At 42.6% G+C, this 17,551-nt stretch overlaps 3 protein-coding genes across 3 annotated transcripts; 2 read left to right on the forward strand and 1 right to left on the reverse strand.

The window, feature by feature from the left end:
• Positions 1-7,461, forward strand: retreg3 (reticulophagy regulator family member 3). Its single transcript, XM_076752804.1, has 10 exons — positions 1-128; positions 380-655; positions 2,407-2,513; positions 2,897-2,927; positions 3,020-3,146; positions 3,349-3,433; positions 3,932-4,069; positions 4,146-4,225; positions 5,002-5,134; positions 5,218-7,461. The coding sequence occupies exons 2-10, from the start codon at positions 408-410 to the stop codon at positions 5,763-5,765; spliced, it is 1,497 nt and encodes a 498-aa protein (XP_076608919.1). The 5' UTR covers positions 1-128; positions 380-407; the 3' UTR covers positions 5,766-7,461.
• Positions 7,462-8,116: 655 nt separating this feature from the next.
• psmc3ip (PSMC3 interacting protein) lies at positions 8,117-10,802 on the forward strand. Its single transcript, XM_076753452.1, has 8 exons — positions 8,117-8,186; positions 8,727-8,827; positions 8,907-8,996; positions 9,089-9,200; positions 9,389-9,534; positions 9,657-9,710; positions 9,861-9,920; positions 10,019-10,802. Exons 1-8 carry the CDS (start codon positions 8,168-8,170, stop codon positions 10,073-10,075), a joined length of 639 nt encoding a protein of 212 aa, XP_076609567.1. The 5' UTR covers positions 8,117-8,167; the 3' UTR covers positions 10,076-10,802.
• mlx (MAX dimerization protein MLX) lies at positions 10,768-17,264 on the reverse strand. The gene is made up of 8 exons (XM_076753451.1): positions 17,166-17,264; positions 15,909-15,945; positions 15,661-15,750; positions 14,699-14,808; positions 14,503-14,605; positions 14,305-14,404; positions 13,818-14,019; positions 10,768-13,708 (listed from the first exon to the last, which is right to left on the reverse strand). Exons 1-8 carry the CDS (start codon positions 17,202-17,204, stop codon positions 13,652-13,654), a joined length of 738 nt encoding a protein of 245 aa, XP_076609566.1. The 5' UTR covers positions 17,205-17,264; the 3' UTR covers positions 10,768-13,651.
• Positions 17,265-17,551: the final 287 nt, after the last annotated feature.

A 17,551-nucleotide genomic window follows, 5' to 3' on the forward strand; every position in this document is an offset into this window, starting at 1 on the left:
AGTGAACGCAGCACGGCACAGGGGCTCGTGCGGATTGTGATTGGGCTGCTGAGGGCTCAGAAAAACAAGTTACGCCATATTGTCAGTTTCCGAAGACAGCGCTACATTCCCGCAAAAATGACAAAATAGTAAGTGTCATATTATTGTCAAATGAAATATTTTCGCGTCGTCATTGATAACATGGTTGCATCAGTTATGAGCAGATGTTTACTGTTAGACGCTAACACGATGATTCATCTGGCGTGGCTAGCTGATAGCTTAGTTCCGTTAGCATTGCGTTCGGTCAGTTGGCCGATGTTGTGAGCGGAGCTGCTCCGTGGCGCTGTGGTGCCCCTTATCGAGCGGTTTACCTGTTTCAACCCAAGTCTTTATTTTGCAGGCTTACTTTACCGACGCTTGACGCTAAGATGGCGCACACTGGGGCGATGGAAGACGCATCCGTGGGGGATTGCTCTGCCAAACAAGGCACGAGTGTCTGCCTTCGAAGTCGACCCTGCTCCAGCGAGAGAGACGGTCAGGTACGGGCTGTCAAAGCTGCCCTTCAGTCCAGGTTGGGGCCCTACGAGCCCGTCCTGACCTACCTGCAGTCCGTCCTCGTTTGGGAAAGACCCTTTCAGTGTGTGCTTCTCTACACTGTGGTCAACGTTGTGTTCTGGTGAGTCTCAGTTGATGTTAGGTAAACTCAGTCACCTAGACTCGGGTGGCAAACTTCTGTTTTGTCTGGTTGTTTCAGTGTTAAAGTAGCCTTCATGCAGACAATACAGAGACTGTTTGGTCATTTGGGGAAAGCCAGCGTGACTGCAAGCAGCTGGCGCTTTTACACAATGCAACCTGTCAATTGAAGACACCACAGATGGCTGGCTAGTGGTACTATTTATAGACAGACCCTGCAGACTCCTCTACCTTCACTCCCATGTTGCTCCTAACCAAACTGTGTGTTTGTGTGGTATTCTGGATCATCCATTTTCCCAGCTTCATTGTTGTTGTGACTTTGGGAGGCTGCACACTGACGTTGAATCTGCACTTTATATGTCATTGAGTTGTAAATGTGTCTATTTGTATCAGGGCTGCAGCAAACCATTATTTTCATGTTCAGTTAATCTGTTGGTTATTTTTTCAATGAGTTGATTAGTTGTTCGGACTACAAAATGTTAAAAATGGTGAAATATGTCCATCAGTGTTTCCCAAAGCCCAACATGACATCCTCAAATGACTCGTTATGTCGACAACCCAAAGATATTCAGGTTGTTGTCACTGAGGATTGAAGAAACCAGAAAATATGTTTCCAAAGCTGAAATCATTACAAATTCAATAGTGGACAACTAATCAATTATTCCTTGCAGCTCTAATGTATCCGTGGCTTTGGTACAGCAAATAAGGCATCAGATTCAAAGCACGAGTCAGTTTATTGTTATATGCCTCAGTTTTACGACTTTAACATGCGGTCAGCCCTAAATTTACAAAGTGGTTAAACAGGTAGCACTGAAAAGGAAGAACAGAAGAATTCAGTAGGAGAAAGTGTAGGATTGGGGCGAGTTTGGGGTAAATTAGGCGACCTTGATGTTGTTGTATGGGAAGAATCACTGACCTGGGACACAGGCAGGGGAAGCCGGCCTGGCCAACCTGCTTTTGGAGCTCAGGCACTCGGCCTTCATTCGATTAGACCAGTGGGTTTGCAAGACTGCTCGTCCTGTCTCCCTTTTACTTGTGCTTCAGCACACACTCAGTGATGCAGGATAGTTTCTGCCCCAAGAGATGCATTCACAACCTATACTAATGCATGAAGTGACAATGGCAAGTCACATGGAGGTGAGGAGACAATATGAGCCCCCCCCCCCCGACTGTGGGTCCCTGAGGTTGTCTTGATTTTCCTTCATAAAGCACCCAAAGGAAAACAGAACTGTTGTTGCTAATTGCACTGCTACCCCAAATACCAATATGCCTCGTTCTGCCAACAAAGTCTTTGTTAGGTTAATCTCTAACTGCTGATTGGCAGAATCCTGTAACATTGTCGTGGTCAACAAATTTTGAAGTCTCGTGATCTGAAACATTAGGGGATTGTTCAGGCCCTGGGAAGTGAGATCAGTTTGCGAACACACCTTCAGAGAGAGAAACCACCTGAAGCAACACCTGTGACAACACTTGCCTGATTTGTCATGTCTGCATTCTATTTATATTACAGAAATACCAGCCGAGGGTGTAGCACACACCAAAGGGTGGGAGAACTTTCTCTTTTCTGAGTTCTGACTAAAGGAAACTGTAGATCATGACTCAGGGGTTTTGTGGTGTCATGAATTCTGCACTAAATTGCTGTATTGTATTATTTGTCTATCATTTTCTCCTGGGGTAACAGGCATTAGACGTACTGTCTGGTCATGTGTCTGCTGTGTTTTTATTCTCCTCCAGGTTCTTCGCCCTGACCTCGCTGCGCCTGCTGTTCCTGCTGGCTTCTGGTCTGGCTGTGCTTGTCTGTGTTGATACCTGGAGGAATAAGATCTGGCCGGAGATTAGAGGTGCTACAAGTTGCTTTTTATGGGGGCTTTTCCTCTATTTTTCCCCAGGAATGACTTCTCCTTCTTTGTTGCATAAATTATACCTGAGGTCATTCCCCAGTTTATAGTGATTGCAGCTACTAATTTGTGAGAGTGGATCAGTCAGCGGCCATACACTCTTGACATTGCAAGTGATTTGTATTACACCTGAACGGTTAATCTCTCAAACCTGTTTGAGTGTGTGTGTGTGTTGCACACCAAGTATACAAGGTCAAGCAGTAGAGACAAGCTTAAGAAGAATGTGCAACACAATTTGGACTCCTTCTTTCTACATTATACATTCTGCATATGTAGCATTGTTGTGTAATGTTTCTCAAACAGATGGACTTTCTTTCTCTCCACAGTCAGAAAGTTGGATGAAGCAGAAAATGAGAGGTTTGTTACTGTAACCGCCAGCCAGCATTCAGCAGTAATAAAGGTACAAACAGAAAGCAGATGAAGGTGTTAATAATTTTCTGTTTGTCCAGCTGGGGTCTGGTGCAGCCTGGCATCCTCAGTGTGCCTGAGCTGTGCCACCACATGGCTGAGGCCTGGGTCAGTGCAGCAGTCCTCACATCCCGTGTGGTGCAGTACAAACGACGTAACCCTGGCAAGGTGAGGACCATGCACAGTATGAAATATACATGCATGTGATTTCCAGAAAGCTTCTTTCCATATCCCTGTTTTTAATGTCTGTGACATTTCAGTCTCACTACTCTCAAACTAGGCGCCATAATTCATCCCATATTCTAATTATGGTGATTATCATGATTAATTGTAGTGACTTGATTCCCTGTGTGCTGTTGCTCTGTGTCAGTTTTGCACCCTGACCTGTGGAGTGTTCACCTGTTTGGCTGTGGTTGGACGCTACATTCCTGGATTGGTGCTCTCCTACTCTGCTGGTGAGTCCCAGAGGTGTAACCAGTTCTAAGTACAGATCCAGGTTCCCTAGCAGGACCGTGTTGGCAGGGAAACTCATCCTGACTGGTCCTAATTAAAAATGCATGGGTGGTGAAACCAGATCTGCGAGGCCTCAGTGCCACGGCCCGGGCTGTGAGGTGATTAAAGCCGCGATGAGGCACAAGGAAGGAGTGAAGGGAGCCAAGCAGAAAGCTAAGGCGGTCATACTGAGAGCGAGCTAATCTCCTAACCTTCAGCCAGTGCAGCCTGGAGAGGCTGGTGGGTGGGGGGGGCGCTGACGTCTGAAACAATCCACAGCAGCTTGTACTGTACATGTTAACTCCCTGCTGCTCCCTCTGTCTCACTGTGTGTGTAGCTCTACTGGAGCTAATCTGCACAGAGCATAAACAAGCACAGCTTTTTTCTTATCATCGGTCCTAAGCAACCACACCAGAATCTCCATCTTTTACAATGACTAGCACTCTTTTCCTCTCCTCCAGTGTTGGCTACTCTCCTGGCCCCTCTGGCAGCCTATCACAGGTGGTTTCAGCATGTGTACGTGAAGCTGGAGCCAGCCCTGCAGTGGCTGGACTTCAGCGGCCATGGATACATGATGTCAAAGCCCATTGATAATCAGTGTAAGTAGTACAGCAAAAATTAGTTTTCCCTCATCTCCCAGTGAGTTTAGTAACCGATTGTCGTTCTGCTCTGCAGTCCTGCGGAGGCCCATTGGTGGTGCAGCCTCAGGTGAAGCCAGTGACAGTGAGGAGGAGTTGGCTGCTTTCTGCCCAACTGTAAGTCTGTTTAACTTCAGAAGTCTCCCAATATTTTAATGAATCTGTCGCTAATTTTGTTGGCATCGATGTCAGGTGACTATGGTCCAGTAGACATCAGGACCATAGTCACAAAATCCATGTGTAAACGGCTCTCTTCACATTGTGCTCTCACATAGTAGTGCTGCACTTACGGCCCCTAAATCCAAAGTTAACTTCACATCTGTTCAGTGTGCACAATTAACACAGATGATGATGATGTGTGTAGAGAGACATGTCTAAGCTTGTCTACTTAGAGTGCAACAGCTGTTAATGCCTCTGTTCTGTTTATGGTGTAACAATACTTTTGCCAAATCGTTGATTCTTTGAGGAAATTGACTGTTGAGTACTTGCTGCAACTTGAAGTAAAACTCTCAGTCTGGAAGATAGAAGTTAAAATATAGCTATGAAAGCTGCAGGTGTATTTATTGTAGTATTTCAGCACAGTGTTAGTTACGTTAGCACATCTGAGCCACATCCTGTTGGGGCTAAGAACTTCACATGATGTGCTGCTCCCATCATGTGCCTCTGTATTTTTGCCTGTGTGTGTGTGTGTGTGTGTGTGGTGAAGCCGCAGAAGGTTTGAGAGCAGAGAGAAAATATAACTACACAGAGAAAGTTTGCAGACACTTTCTAGCAGAGCGCAATAGTGAAAGTTTGTTGAAGTGAAAGTCAGATTTCCCCATGGAGATAATATCTTATCTATCTGAAAAGGTTTTGACACAACTTTGAACCTTTCAATCCGCCGTCTTTTGTAGTTTGATGATGCTGTTGTTGCGAAGGAACTCGCTCTGACTGACTCGGAGCACTCTGATGCTGAGGTGTCCTACACTGACAATGGAACATTTAACCTATCACGTGGCCAGACGCCGCTCACAGAGGGCTCTGAGGGTAAGCATGCACGTGTTGCAGATTTGTTTTCTTTTCTGGTGTGTTCTCGTCTCTCACAGTGTCTCTTTCCGTATTTGGCTCAGATCTTGACAGACACAGTGACGCTGAGGAATCCTTTGCTCAAGACCTCCCAGACTTCCCCTCCATAAACCCTGATGCCACTCTGATGGACGATGACGATGATACGAGCATAGGTCTGCCTAGTCTGGGCCCATCTGGCCTAGCGAGTCACAGGGCTTCAGTGCTGGATGTAGATGCTCATCTGGACTCAGACCAGGAGGATCTGGATGCAGACCTCTCTCTCAGCGGCCTGCCACGTGCCTCTGATTTGACCGGAGACTTGGCCGGAGTCATCGCCAGCAACATGATCCAGGCAGCGCTGATGGGGGCGATGCAACCTCGGCCTCCCGCTACCCAGCGCAGAGAAGGCCCTCCCAGAGCCGGGGCCCACCGGAGCTACCGCAAGCAGTCCAGCTCCGAGCTGGACACAGACTTGGACGGAGAGGACTTTGAAATGCTGGATCAGTCTGAACTGAACCAGCTGGATCCCCTCGGAGGAGGAGGGGGTACTAGACGGGGAGAGAGCCAGGGGTCTAACTTCTTGTCTAGCCTGCTGGGTAAACCGCAGTAAGGTTTAAGTAAGTGTGTGTATGCGTGCGAGTGTGTGAGCGTACGTCTGTGTGTGTGTGTGTGACAGAGATGATTTTAGGTTCCAGCAGTCCCGCTTCTGATTGGCATCAGTTTATCACTGTGAAGTATTTTATTTTCTCTATCTTTTCAGAGTCGTTTCTCCCGCACTTTGAAGCCCCGATCATCCCGAAAACTTTTACTTTGTAGGCTGAGCAATAGGAAACACAACAGTGAAAATAACACACATTCAAACATGAAATAAACCAGCATTATTGAGCCTTGTTGCAGTCTTGGGAGTTTTATGCACCCGTAAGTTACAAGGGTTGGTGACTGCACAAAGAACAGCAGTGCCCATACAATCTTTTCTACCTGGAGGTCGACACATACAGGGCTATTTAACATGGGACCAAATATGACATTCCTGTTGGTTGAGCTGAGCCATGTTGCTTTGATAACAACATCATAGAATAACATTACACGTTCAAGTTCCTTTAGTTTTATGAGTAATCGTTTTTTTCCATCACAAGTAGCGTGGCTGCGATCTGCCAGAGGATGATTTATTTAATGTTACACACGTTAATGAACGTTTTCCGAGCGCTTGTCCGCAGTCGTTGATTTGGACAGCGATTCTCTTCGATGATGAAGTTTCAGTTGTTTCTCTGTATGATTTTACTCCACTGCTGTTTAACATATGAAGACATTTTCATGCACATTTTGAAGCTTATTTTCTTTCAAGAATGTCACATTTCAGTCTTAAAATACCTGACCTGGAGGAACACTTGATGTTATGTTTGTTGGTCATTGTATTTATAAGCGTGTGCTCCAGGTTTGCCTCTTTTTCCTGTGTGAGTAAGTTTAGGACATTTTTCATTTTCCTGCCCTTTAATACAGCTCAATAACATATTGTGTCCATGTTTAATACCTTGAATGAGCCCTCAGCTTTGTGTGTTTTCTTTTTCAAAAGTTATATTTAAACACATTTCTTCTTTTACCATCTTTGTATTTCATGTAGTTGACAGTCATGCTGAACTTTTTAAGAGAGAAAAATATTCTTCCATTCATGGATCTTTTACTATTTTCATGGGGAAACATGTTTACATGAAAATGGGGGGTAGAAAGTTATCCTTCTGTCCTTTTTTTAAAAAAAAAGAAGTGTTAGTATATAATGATTTAAAGTGGCTTTTGCGTGCTGGTCGGCCTGATTTCCTTTCGATGGACAAACCATATCAGTATGCCACAACTTAACAGTGGAAATGGCACTTAAAACTTAAACGAGCAAAAGTTGAGATTTATTAAAATCCATATATCAAAAAGTGTAAAAATGCGGGGGTTTTAATAGAGGAAGACACATTGCTCTCTTTAATTGTGTTATTTTGAGAGGAAAATCATAGCTGCAAAAGATTTAGCACAATAGAAAAAAACTGCTGGATCCACGTTCATGGAGATGAAGAAGAAATGTGCACTGACAGGAAATCGCTGGGATTTTGAGGCTGTACGAAAGTTAGTCTCAACTGTTTGGCAACCTCAGTTTACCAGAATGTTGTTCATTGCTGCTCCATGAAGAGTCAGTTCCTCAGTATGAGTGATCTGTAGTCAGTTTGATAATGTAATGTGCATATTAGTGTATTTTCTTCTCTGTAACTGGTTTTGATATGTTTTGATGTGCAAATCGTATTGAATAAAATGTTTGCAATTAAGTCTGTCCAGGTATTATTTCATGTGAAAGGTGTACAGTCATCAGATGGTGCTCTAAAATGATTCGAAAGTTAATAAATCAATAAAAACTTAAAGTAGACCCATGTGTAATGTGTGACATTGCCTTTAATTAGAGCATTTATGTCTTAATTTATTCTCTTCATGGCAGATAGAACATGCATAGACCATATGCAGGATCTGTCTTTTGTATATTACTATATAGATTATATTTGTTTGTATTTTATTTTCAAATAATTCCAGTAAATTTTGTATTTATTTGATTGCCAACATGAACTCCATTTTCGTATCGCATCATAATGTTTTGGGCCAGGATCCCGAACTAACTGTTTCTGAGATCACTCAAAAATAAGGAGGTCTCACTCTTCTCTTTTTGTCAAATATTGCAAATAAGTTTTAAAAAGTAGGACTGGGCCAGAGGTATAAAAAAAAGGGGGGGGGGGGTCATCAATTATTGGTAAATAAATACAGATCTGTTGAACTTCTGTTACTGTGCAGAGATACACAGTTTTTGAAAGGTAATCAACGGAGAAAAGCTCATGTTCGAGGGTTGTCCACACCCACGTATCAGAGTAAAGCAGATATTTCTACTGCTGTGAAGCATCTTGACGCATAAATGATCTTTTCGATGACGTACATTTCGCGCGAAACTCGGTTTGGGAAGCTAACGAACGAGTGGAAAAGTTAGAAATGAGTAAAAAAGACAACGGTAAGCGTTTAACTGTATGTCAGGGCGGGGTTTTTTGAATGTGGCGAGCTAGCTGTCGTATCTCACAGCGGTATCGAGCGACGGGGCTCGTTTGATATCACAGATAAGTTAGAAAGTTTAGCTAAGAGGCTAACAACTAACGCTAACTACATGGCTAGCATGGTAAGCTAGTTGACCTCAAGGCTAGCAAACCTTTACGTTTACGTTACTCGAAATTTAACGACTCGACATTTACACGTTTCATTAGTTCTGAATCATAGTATTACATTAAGTTACACATAATATAACTGCATTGTTCACAAGTGATGAAAGTGTCTTAAGCTCACTGAGACCTAACATGTAAACAAAGACTATAACACTTAGCTATTGTACAATATTAGGGCACTATTAACCTTGTGGCACTGTAAAAGATTTGACAGTACACCTGGCTGTTGTTTCTTACTTAGTTTGTGGTATAACAAGTATAATGTTATCTTAAAGCACCGTTTAGAAATGTTTGTGTCAGCTCATGTGATCACATTCTCCTGCCGTCTCCCACAGGCGCAGCACTCATCCTGGCCTATCTGAATGAGAAGAACCGGCCCTACAGCGCTCAGGATGTCTTCTGTAATTTACAAAAGCAGCATGGACTGGGCAAAACAGTGAGACTAACACTTATCCTTAACATGCAGTTGTGTGTGTGTGTGTGTAACAACTGATTGCATATTTCTGATTCACTAGGCAGTTGTCAAAGCCATGGAGCTGCTGGCGCTGGAGGGGAAGATAAAAGAGAAAGTATATGGCAAGCAAAAGATTTATTTTGCTGATCAGGTTAGTCTGCTCATCTGAAATGTGTTACTGTGGAATGTAGGCGCTGAAAGCATGTTTCAGTTGAAACTGATGGCTGCTAATCTCTGCCACAGGCTCAGTTCAAAGACGTGAACGATGCAGACCTGAAGGCCATGGACTGTCAGATTTCAGAGCTCAGTGCAGAGGTGCAGTCCCTCACCCAGAGCTGCAGACAGCTGGATGCAGGTGAAGTGCACTACTGATCTCTGCAAGTTTACATTGCACCAAAATATTAGAAGTCTGCACTGCTGTAGGCCGCCGGATGTTGCTGTCTTGCATAAAGCTCCTGTAGACCGAAGGGGCCGTGCGTTTGTCGTACTGTATTTCTTTGAAAAGGCGTGTTGTGTACATTTGTGGGTAATCTCCGCTCACAGAGCTGAAGGAGCTCAGCAGCTCCCTGACAACAGAGGAAATGGTGTCAGAGATCCAAGAGCTGAAAGCAGAATGTTCTGGGTACAGAGCACGTCTGGAGAAGATAAAGTCAGCCACAAATCACGTCACACCAGAAGAGAAAGAGAAGGTTGGTGATGCATTTATGCAGCAGACCATCTTAGAGATGTAGTGAAAATACTACTGTTGTGTTTTGTTTTCCATTTGCTGTACAGTATGGTATCACATTGCTCATAATATTTAAATTTACAGGTTTACAAGGAGCAGAGTTTGTACGTGAAAGAGTGGAAAAAGAGGAAGAGACTGGTAATGTATACTATATATATAGCTGCAAGTCAGTAGTTGATTGATTGTATTACAAGCAGTAGATGGAAAGGGAGACAAGGAAGACGTGTTGAAAAGGCATCCATTGCTATCATATAAAGACACAAAAATCTTAAACTTTGTTTCTCTCAGGCTTCAGACATGATCAGTGCAATCCTGGAGGGGTATCCTAAGAGCAAAAAGGAGTTCCTGGTGAGTGAAAGGAGCTCATAAAATCTAATTTCATCTCCATCTATGCGTGTTTTGCACTGCAGTAGAAATGAATAATATCACTGGTGTCGCCCTCACAGGATGAAGCTGGAGTGGAGACTGATGAGGACTGTAAGGTGGTTGTTCCAAATACTTGAAGGAACATGCAAACGCTTGTTCATCCTCATCAACGTGAACCTCTGCAGTGCTGAATACAGATGATACATCAGGGCAGGCTGAGCCACAGCACGTTCTTTAGAAATAGCCCCTCTTTTGAACAGATAGTACATCATTACAATAAAAGTTAAATGGAAATGCAACTTCTGTAATTGGAAGTAAATTCATTCATTCAAAAAAAGCTGTCATTTGAAGAGCACTGAGGGATGCTCGTCACCTCAGAGGCAGTGTTGGTTCCCTTTTCCCCCCTTTTTAAAGCCATAAAACTAATCCTGAGCCCGTGATGAAAATGTGAATGGATTTCTCATTGTAGCTTTAAAGGCTGTGCATTCTTTGTTATTCTTATTACGTTCAAGTCCATCTTGCTTTTTCTTTTTTTTTTTAAACTGTACATAAAAGAACTGCAGCGTTTAAAGCATGGACTATTATTTATGACCTTCAGGTGTTGTGGGGGCGGTTGTCCTATTTTCCCCTCTCCTTTGTTCATCATCCTTTGTACTGTTTCTTCACGCCGTATTGGTGCCAAGTCATTAAATGTTCATGACAGTACTGTTTGATGCAGATGTGCTAACAGAATTTCTTCAACAAAAGTGGCAAACTCTGTTTCTCAGGTATCTTCAAACATTAGATTTTACAGGTTCATTAGCTGCACAGATGGGGACCACTGCCCGGCTATATTTGTCTTTTTCTGCTGTTGTCTCACACACTTTATTTCACTTAGGGGAAATTAAACGGGACACACACTCAACATATTTCTTTACAGAGATTGACGTCACTCTTTGGATGGTGATATACAGCCGACGGCTTTTATAAAAGAACTATCAAAAGGAAACACGTGAAGCAACAAGACAATATTTCCCTGTGATTAAAGCAACAACAGTAAAGCAACTCTGCCATCAGACAGATTAGCCATGTGTATGACAGGTACTGGAAACAAAACTGTCACAAGTCAGCATAAAAATTAGCATTTTATCATTTGGTTAAAAATCAAAGTATAAAAAAAACAAATTCAGTAAAGCGACTGTAAATCTCCCCGTGCATGGCTGTGGTTCTCAGCAGGAACCTGTACATGCTGGAGGTACAGTGACTCATTTCATTTAAAGACTAAACTGCAACCTGAAAGGTTCATCACAACACTTTGTATTTAACATCTCCAAATAAACACGACATGTATAACTGCAACTGAATAACTGCCTGTATTTAACATTTAACACAATGTGCAGTGTATCTTAATTATTGTCAAAGTCATAAATCTTACACCTTTATGCTGTTTGTATTGCACACCTGTCACCTGTGGGATTTCAGCAAACACCTACAGCTGCATTAATGGAAACGTTTTGTCCCACTACAGGTAGAAAAGTTTGTTTTAATCACAGATAAAATGCTGAAGCACCACAGAGCATTCTCCTGGGGGGGCACATGGGAACTGATGGTCACTCTGCAGTACTGTCCTTGTCTGCTGTGGTTCAGGAGTGGTATGGCTGACTCACAGTGTTTGTGCACTGAAGCTGAGCCGAGCCCTTTGGATCAGCATTAGGCTGTGAAGTTATGCCTGACGTCACAGAGGGGGAGGTGTGTGCTCAAGTGTTTTTCCATCACTGTGCTTTCTCTTCTCCGTGTCTATTAAGTTGCAGGAGTAATAAAAAACTCGATCTGTAAGAGGAGTCTTGGTTCTGATTTAACTCTACAGGGGCAACAGTTACTGCAAACAGACCACAAGTACACCGTCTTGTCTACCTGATGCAGTTAACTAATACATTCATTTGCAAACTCTTATTTTGACTTCTGAGCTTTTTTGTTTCCCCTGTATTTCTTAGCAAAACAATAGTAAGAAATCCATACAGCAGAGGCTCAGATATGTCAGAAAGTGATCCTTCTTAAACATCTGCTCATTAGGGCTGGGCGGTATACCGGTTCACACCGAATACCGGTGTATATTTTTGTTATGATGTGAATTTTTAACATACCGCCACACTGGTGTATGATTACACAACGTTTGGAACGCTGCGCCGTGCGACACTGTTTCAGACAGGACCGTTTGCAATGTTGCGCTTCTAAACATGCATGGTGTGAGGCGTGGTGAGAGTGAACTGTAGTGCTCTGGTGCTACGTTACGGTGAAGATGGATGGGATAGACATTGAAAGTTCCGAAATCGAAGCTGCAGAACTAGCAGAACATGATGACACATAAGAACTTGTGCCAAAAAAGAGGAGCTGGAGCTGTGTCTGTTGTTTTTTTGGTTTTAAAAATAAAAAAAATCGAGCCAAATGTCACTTTAAGACGCATTTGCTGGAGGGACTCCCTACAACAGAAACGGTGGATTGAGATTACAAACTCTATCACCATCCACCTAACCAAAGACATGGTCCCGCTTAACACTGTAGAAAAAGAAAGCTTCAGGCAGATGATCAGACAGTGGATCCCAGGTATGAAATACCGAGCAGAAAATACTTCAGCCAAGTTACAATCCCCGACTTCTACTTGTTCAATATGAGCGCTGCCTGGACAGGGGGCAGCGTGAGATGCACGCGGTTCAGATGATCAATGCTCACGCTAGGAAGCGCCAATCCTAACCTGTAGCATATCAGAATGACGGGGAGAAACTCAGCTAAAAGCCTCCACCAAGCATTGCCACCCAAACGAAACATAACTCACACAGCAAAAAAAAAATCATAATGTATGTCTTACGTTTGCTGTTTTGTGGTCAAAAGTTTTATTCCAGCTTGAAAAAATGCTGCTAACTTCTCCTCCTGTGACTCTGTTAGTTTGAGATCAATCACGAAGGTCCTGGTTGTTTGCATGAAGAGGAGGGGGTTTCTAGAGTGGTGGGAGCGCTCTTCATGTGATATACTATCTCTGGGGTTACTTCCTCCTTGATCGTCATTGGTGTTACTATTGTGAATTTGGGCATTGCCCCTTGAATCTCTTGACTCTGACTGGTTGAAAGAGGTGTCGATCATCAAAATTGACTAATGAGTTGCTGAGCTACTGACCGGTGTAACTGCGCAGTTAGTTTCACCGCTCCGTCGCATTTACACACGAATGGGCAGAGCACTCACAGAGGACCCTGCTAACCAGCCCGAGGTGTTACTTTACTGTTTTATTTGTATTTCGTCCTTTTATGAGAGATAAGAACAATAGCAAACACAAAAAAGGGCTGAAAAAGTGTTTTCAACAGAGGAGTTTCTCTGTATGCTTGGACGAGACAACGGTACTCTGCCCAGATGCGCCCAAATGAGCACCTGGACATACCTGTGTCAAAACATCTGTCTTCCAGATGAAAGAAAAAAAAACGTGAGACTGGTATAATTTTGAAAAATACCATGATGCACATTTTTGGTCATACCACGCAGCACTATGCTCAATCCAATACAACTTTTCACCTCTGCACACCGTGTGGGTTGAAGTAATCCAACTGCAGCCAAGATGTCGCTGATGAGCTGAAGTGTTTGTAAATACTGTAGAAGGCCTGAGGCTGACTGGAGTTTTTACTCCACCCTGAGAGGCCAGAGCAAGCCCAAAGTCAATTTCTGGGAGTTCAGTTTGGAGGTTTCAGTCAATAAAGCTGACCATTGAGCTGTCGGAGCACCCCAACAACAAACTCCCTCAGCGTCTGGGAAAGAACAGAAGAAGCACACAAACTCAAATTATTTCAACGTTAACAAAGCAACACTGACCATCTTTAATGCTGCTGTCCACAAAGTGTCACGAGTATCTCTTACCTGTGGCTTGCAGTGCTCCTCGATCCAGCTGAACACGCAGGCGGAGAGTTCTTGGAAGCTGCTGACTGAAACAGAATTGCTGAAGGACTGGAACAGCGAGTCCATGATGCTCTGAAAGATGTTGAACTTCACCTGGTCAGACACCTGATCCTCTCCCTGCTGTGGGTTGTTCTGGTGGGCCTGCACTATGTGCTCATAGTTCCTAATAGGAAAGACAATCATCGTTCACTGGCATTACAAAAAATACACTCAGTATTTAAAGCTTTTAATTGGGGGCATTTTGTTCCATTTTCTGATTTTAGAACCTTTACTATATGCTGAGTAAGGGCAGCAATCAAAGCATTTCTGATTCAAGAGTTTTCTTTCTCCAAGATCAGCATTTCTTTTAAAATCTACGTTGAAGTAGAGGTTTTTAGTTTGCCATTAAGTGGGACTGCAGAGCAAATAAAGGAGAAAAAAGATTGGCTAAGAAAGTTGGTTATCTCACGTTTTCATGATCTTCAGGGCCATTACTTCTTTCCTCAGCACAGAAACTTCCTCCTCTTGCTTCTTCTTTTCTTTATGAAGAAAATGGATGTAGTCAATTGCTGCAAAAACAAAAGCACAGAAATGCATCAGTCAGGGACTTCCTCACACAGATTTAAGTCTTCTTCAGTCTACATCTTCCAGTAAAATCGCATCTTACTTTTCTGGAGCACTGTAGCCTTGCTGATCTTCTGTGCTCCCACTGCAAATTCAGACTGCTGCTGGCAGGTTGGCACAATGGACTGGAGGTCATCATAGCCTTTCTAAAGTAAGAAAAAAACAAGTCATTAATGATTACTGAACAAATGAAAATCGAAGGTTGCGGGTGATGTATCTGCAGTAAATCACAGCCTTACCTTGATAGCATCTCTACGCTTCTGCTCAGCCTGTGTGTGCGCTTGTCTCCGTCGATCTTTATACGAGTCCTTATATGACGTCTCATGTCTGTAGTCGCTGTCTTCATCATCTATTCAAGAACGTATTAACACTTACATTAAGAAGCATGCGGGCTGGCAAGCTGACAAATGCAAAATGAATTATTTTGTTGTTAAGTAAAACTTGACAAACAAGACTGGATTTTTCTCAGACTGGATTTAGACTTTAGTTTGCCTACAGATTGTGAATTTATAGATTTATTCAAAATGTATAATCCTGGCATAAATCCTGAGTCTTTTTCTGTCTTAAGTTCTGTTTTTTTTTTTTTTCCTTTCGTAGAAGTTTAGCCAATGTTGGATCACTTTTGTTCTCAACAGGATTCAGAGAAGCTGATTCATGCTTCAATCAAATTCTATCGATCACTGTAATGCACTTTAAATTTGACTATGCAAGACATTATTCAACAGAGGCAACTCATAAAACCCTGCTGACAGTCTGAACAAAAGCCATGAAGCTGGAACACTGTTCTGCACACACTGCAGTTTATTAAATATATAATTAAACAGTATATACTCCTCTAACTGGATTTTAAAGCTCTCTAAAATTGCTGTCCTTTTATATCCCATTAAAACTATACGCCCTGTGATCTAAGTAGCAAGAAGGGTTTGCCCTTTCGTAAGAAGCAGGAAGTAAAATGAAGGAAAGCAGGCTCTGCCTCAGCTTAACGATGAGCTTTTACTTTGAATGAAAGGCCTTTTATTATTGGAAATACAATTTTACAATACTGACAAAATTTAGACTACAATCTGTATTTCAGGGAATGAGTCATTCAAAGTGAGACACAGTCAATGAAGCAAACATTCATGTCACAGTCCACATGTGGCACAAATTCTCTCTTCGAACTGTCAACAATGTCAGATCCGCTCCGTTACAAACCTAATACCTGTATTTGGTACTGAAGAGGCACTTGTCGAGCCGATGCTGTTGGCCCTGGACACAACTGAACCCTTTCTGGCAGTTTCAGCAAAGAAACCTACAGAGCAAGACAGCTGACATCAAAGATCTTTCACCGTGAGACCAGAATCAGACTGACATGCATATTTCAGAGACCAGAAACACAAGGTCACCATCACATTGCCTAAATATCAGATGATATGACAACAACAGGATATGAACTGACTGAATACTCACTGGGGTCAAAGCCACTGTCGCTGAAAGCACCGTCTGTCTGCCGAGCCATCACCAGACAACAGAAGATGGAAAAGGGAGAAAATAGAGGCTTAGAGGCTGGAATAGCAAGGGCAAAACGCTCCCAAAAATACATTGACAATAGACCAATAGCTAGCCTGCCTGAAAGACAGTCTCAACCCCCACTGAGCATTGCCCTGATTTGTCAAATTTAAGCATGCAGGAGGGTAAACAGCTGCACCAAATTACGACCTCAATCCCAGAACCATTGTTTGATCTAGGACACAACAACACAATGGTTTCCTTAATTTGTGGTTCCCTAAATCGGGTCCATTTTTTTTAATGATTCCTGAGGACAAATCACTGAAATACATGTTCATTTTCAACACTAAATCTTGAACGTTTACAGTGTTTGACAACGACTTTTCTAAGGTTTCGCGAGCTCTACCGGCAACAGAATCATACGAAAAGAGGATCCCTTACTAAAACCTAGTATCAGAGGCTGTCCTCTACAAGAGTTTAATATGTTTATAAGTTCGTCGACAACTGTGTTAAGGGGTCCCTGACAACATCTTGTTTTAAAGACATCACATTACGAACGTGTTAATTACCACGACTACAGCTAAGTGGGAAATAGCTGCTTCTCTACATTGGCACCTAGATTATCATCAGACACGACATGAATCCTTAGCTAAATTTGACTAATGATTATACGCCGTCCTGAACAAGCTTCGGTCAATACTTCTGACAAGAGAAAATGAACCAAGTAACTTCCTGGTTAAAATCGGACAATTTTCTGAGGTTAGACCAGTGTTTTCCGCAGGCAGAATATGTTTGTGGTGGGGCTGCAAATAACAATGAATTTGCAAGCTTACTAATGGTAGGTTTACCGCACCATTCAGGTGTTGAAATAAATTCAATTCTTCAGCAAGTCTGCACTTCACTTTCACACTGCATGACACTGTTATTTCAAGTGGGTGCAAATCTATTTTAAGCACATGTTAATTCTACAAAAGGAACATAAGTTGCCCCCTTGTTTACTTAACAAGCTAACCGCTAACGTTATAGCTTTATGGCGTTAGCAAACGTCACCTAGCTAACGTTAGCTGCCAAGCTAACAAAGACCTGCTTCCTCATAGAATTTGCAAAACTTCAACTTTTAGGCAAAACAGTGTTTGACGCGTATCACTGCTGACACATGGCAGACGTATGAATCACTTCAGCAAAAAAAGTTGAGATAAACTAACATCAGTTACTTACTTTCCAGTGGTCCTCTGGCGACGTTGTCGGGTCCGTCATTTTGGAATGCAAAATAACTACTAACGTTACCCCTGCTGCATTCGCGTGCTCCCCGTAAATCCCTCTTTCTTCTTAAAAAGAATTCGGAAAAGTCAACTTCTTCTTTCAAACATCCAAATACAAATTATTAAAGACTGCTCGCCGACGCAGGTGTATTAGGTATAAAAGCTATGATCATTCTTGTACCTTTGATTCGATAACTTGTGTCCGCTGCTAACTTCATAATCTTTCCCTATTTGAACGAATTCGTGCATCAAACACTCATAAAACACAATTTAAGCTAAAAGTTAGCATTAGTTACTATTAATCTCTCTCTCCTTTGTTTCAGGGTCCATTAATGTCCACTG

The sequence above is a fragment of the Chaetodon auriga genome, chromosome 16 (assembly GCF_051107435.1).
Source record: "Chaetodon auriga isolate fChaAug3 chromosome 16, fChaAug3.hap1, whole genome shotgun sequence".
NCBI lineage: Eukaryota > Metazoa > Chordata > Actinopteri > Chaetodontiformes > Chaetodontidae > Chaetodon > Chaetodon auriga.

Excerpts from the sequence above, each read along its gene's own strand:
- retreg3 (XM_076752804.1), top strand. The coding sequence starts at position 408 with ATGGCGCACACTGGGGCGATGGAAGACGCATCCGTGGGGGATTGCTCT. Across the intron at positions 2,514-2,896 it reads GATCTGGCCGGAGATTAGAG|TCAGAAAGTTGGATGAAGCA; the intron begins GTGCTACAAGTT and ends TTCTCTCCACAG. Across the intron at positions 3,147-3,348 it reads AACGACGTAACCCTGGCAAG|TTTTGCACCCTGACCTGTGG; the intron begins GTGAGGACCATG and ends GCTCTGTGTCAG.
- psmc3ip (XM_076753452.1), top strand. Across the intron at positions 8,997-9,088 it reads AGATTTATTTTGCTGATCAG|GCTCAGTTCAAAGACGTGAA; the intron begins GTTAGTCTGCTC and ends TCTCTGCCACAG. Across the intron at positions 9,535-9,656 it reads CACCAGAAGAGAAAGAGAAG|GTTTACAAGGAGCAGAGTTT; the intron begins GTTGGTGATGCA and ends TTAAATTTACAG.
- mlx (XM_076753451.1), bottom strand. The coding sequence starts at position 17,204 with ATGACGGACCCGACAACGTCGCCAGAGGACCACTGGAAA. Across the intron at positions 15,946-17,165 it reads CGCCAGAGGACCACTGGAAA|ACAGACGGTGCTTTCAGCGA; the intron begins GTAAGTAACTGA and ends ATGGCTCGGCAG. Across the intron at positions 13,709-13,817 it reads AGGAGCACTGCAAGCCACAG|ACGCTGAGGGAGTTTGTTGT; the intron begins GTAAGAGATACT and ends GTTCTTTCCCAG.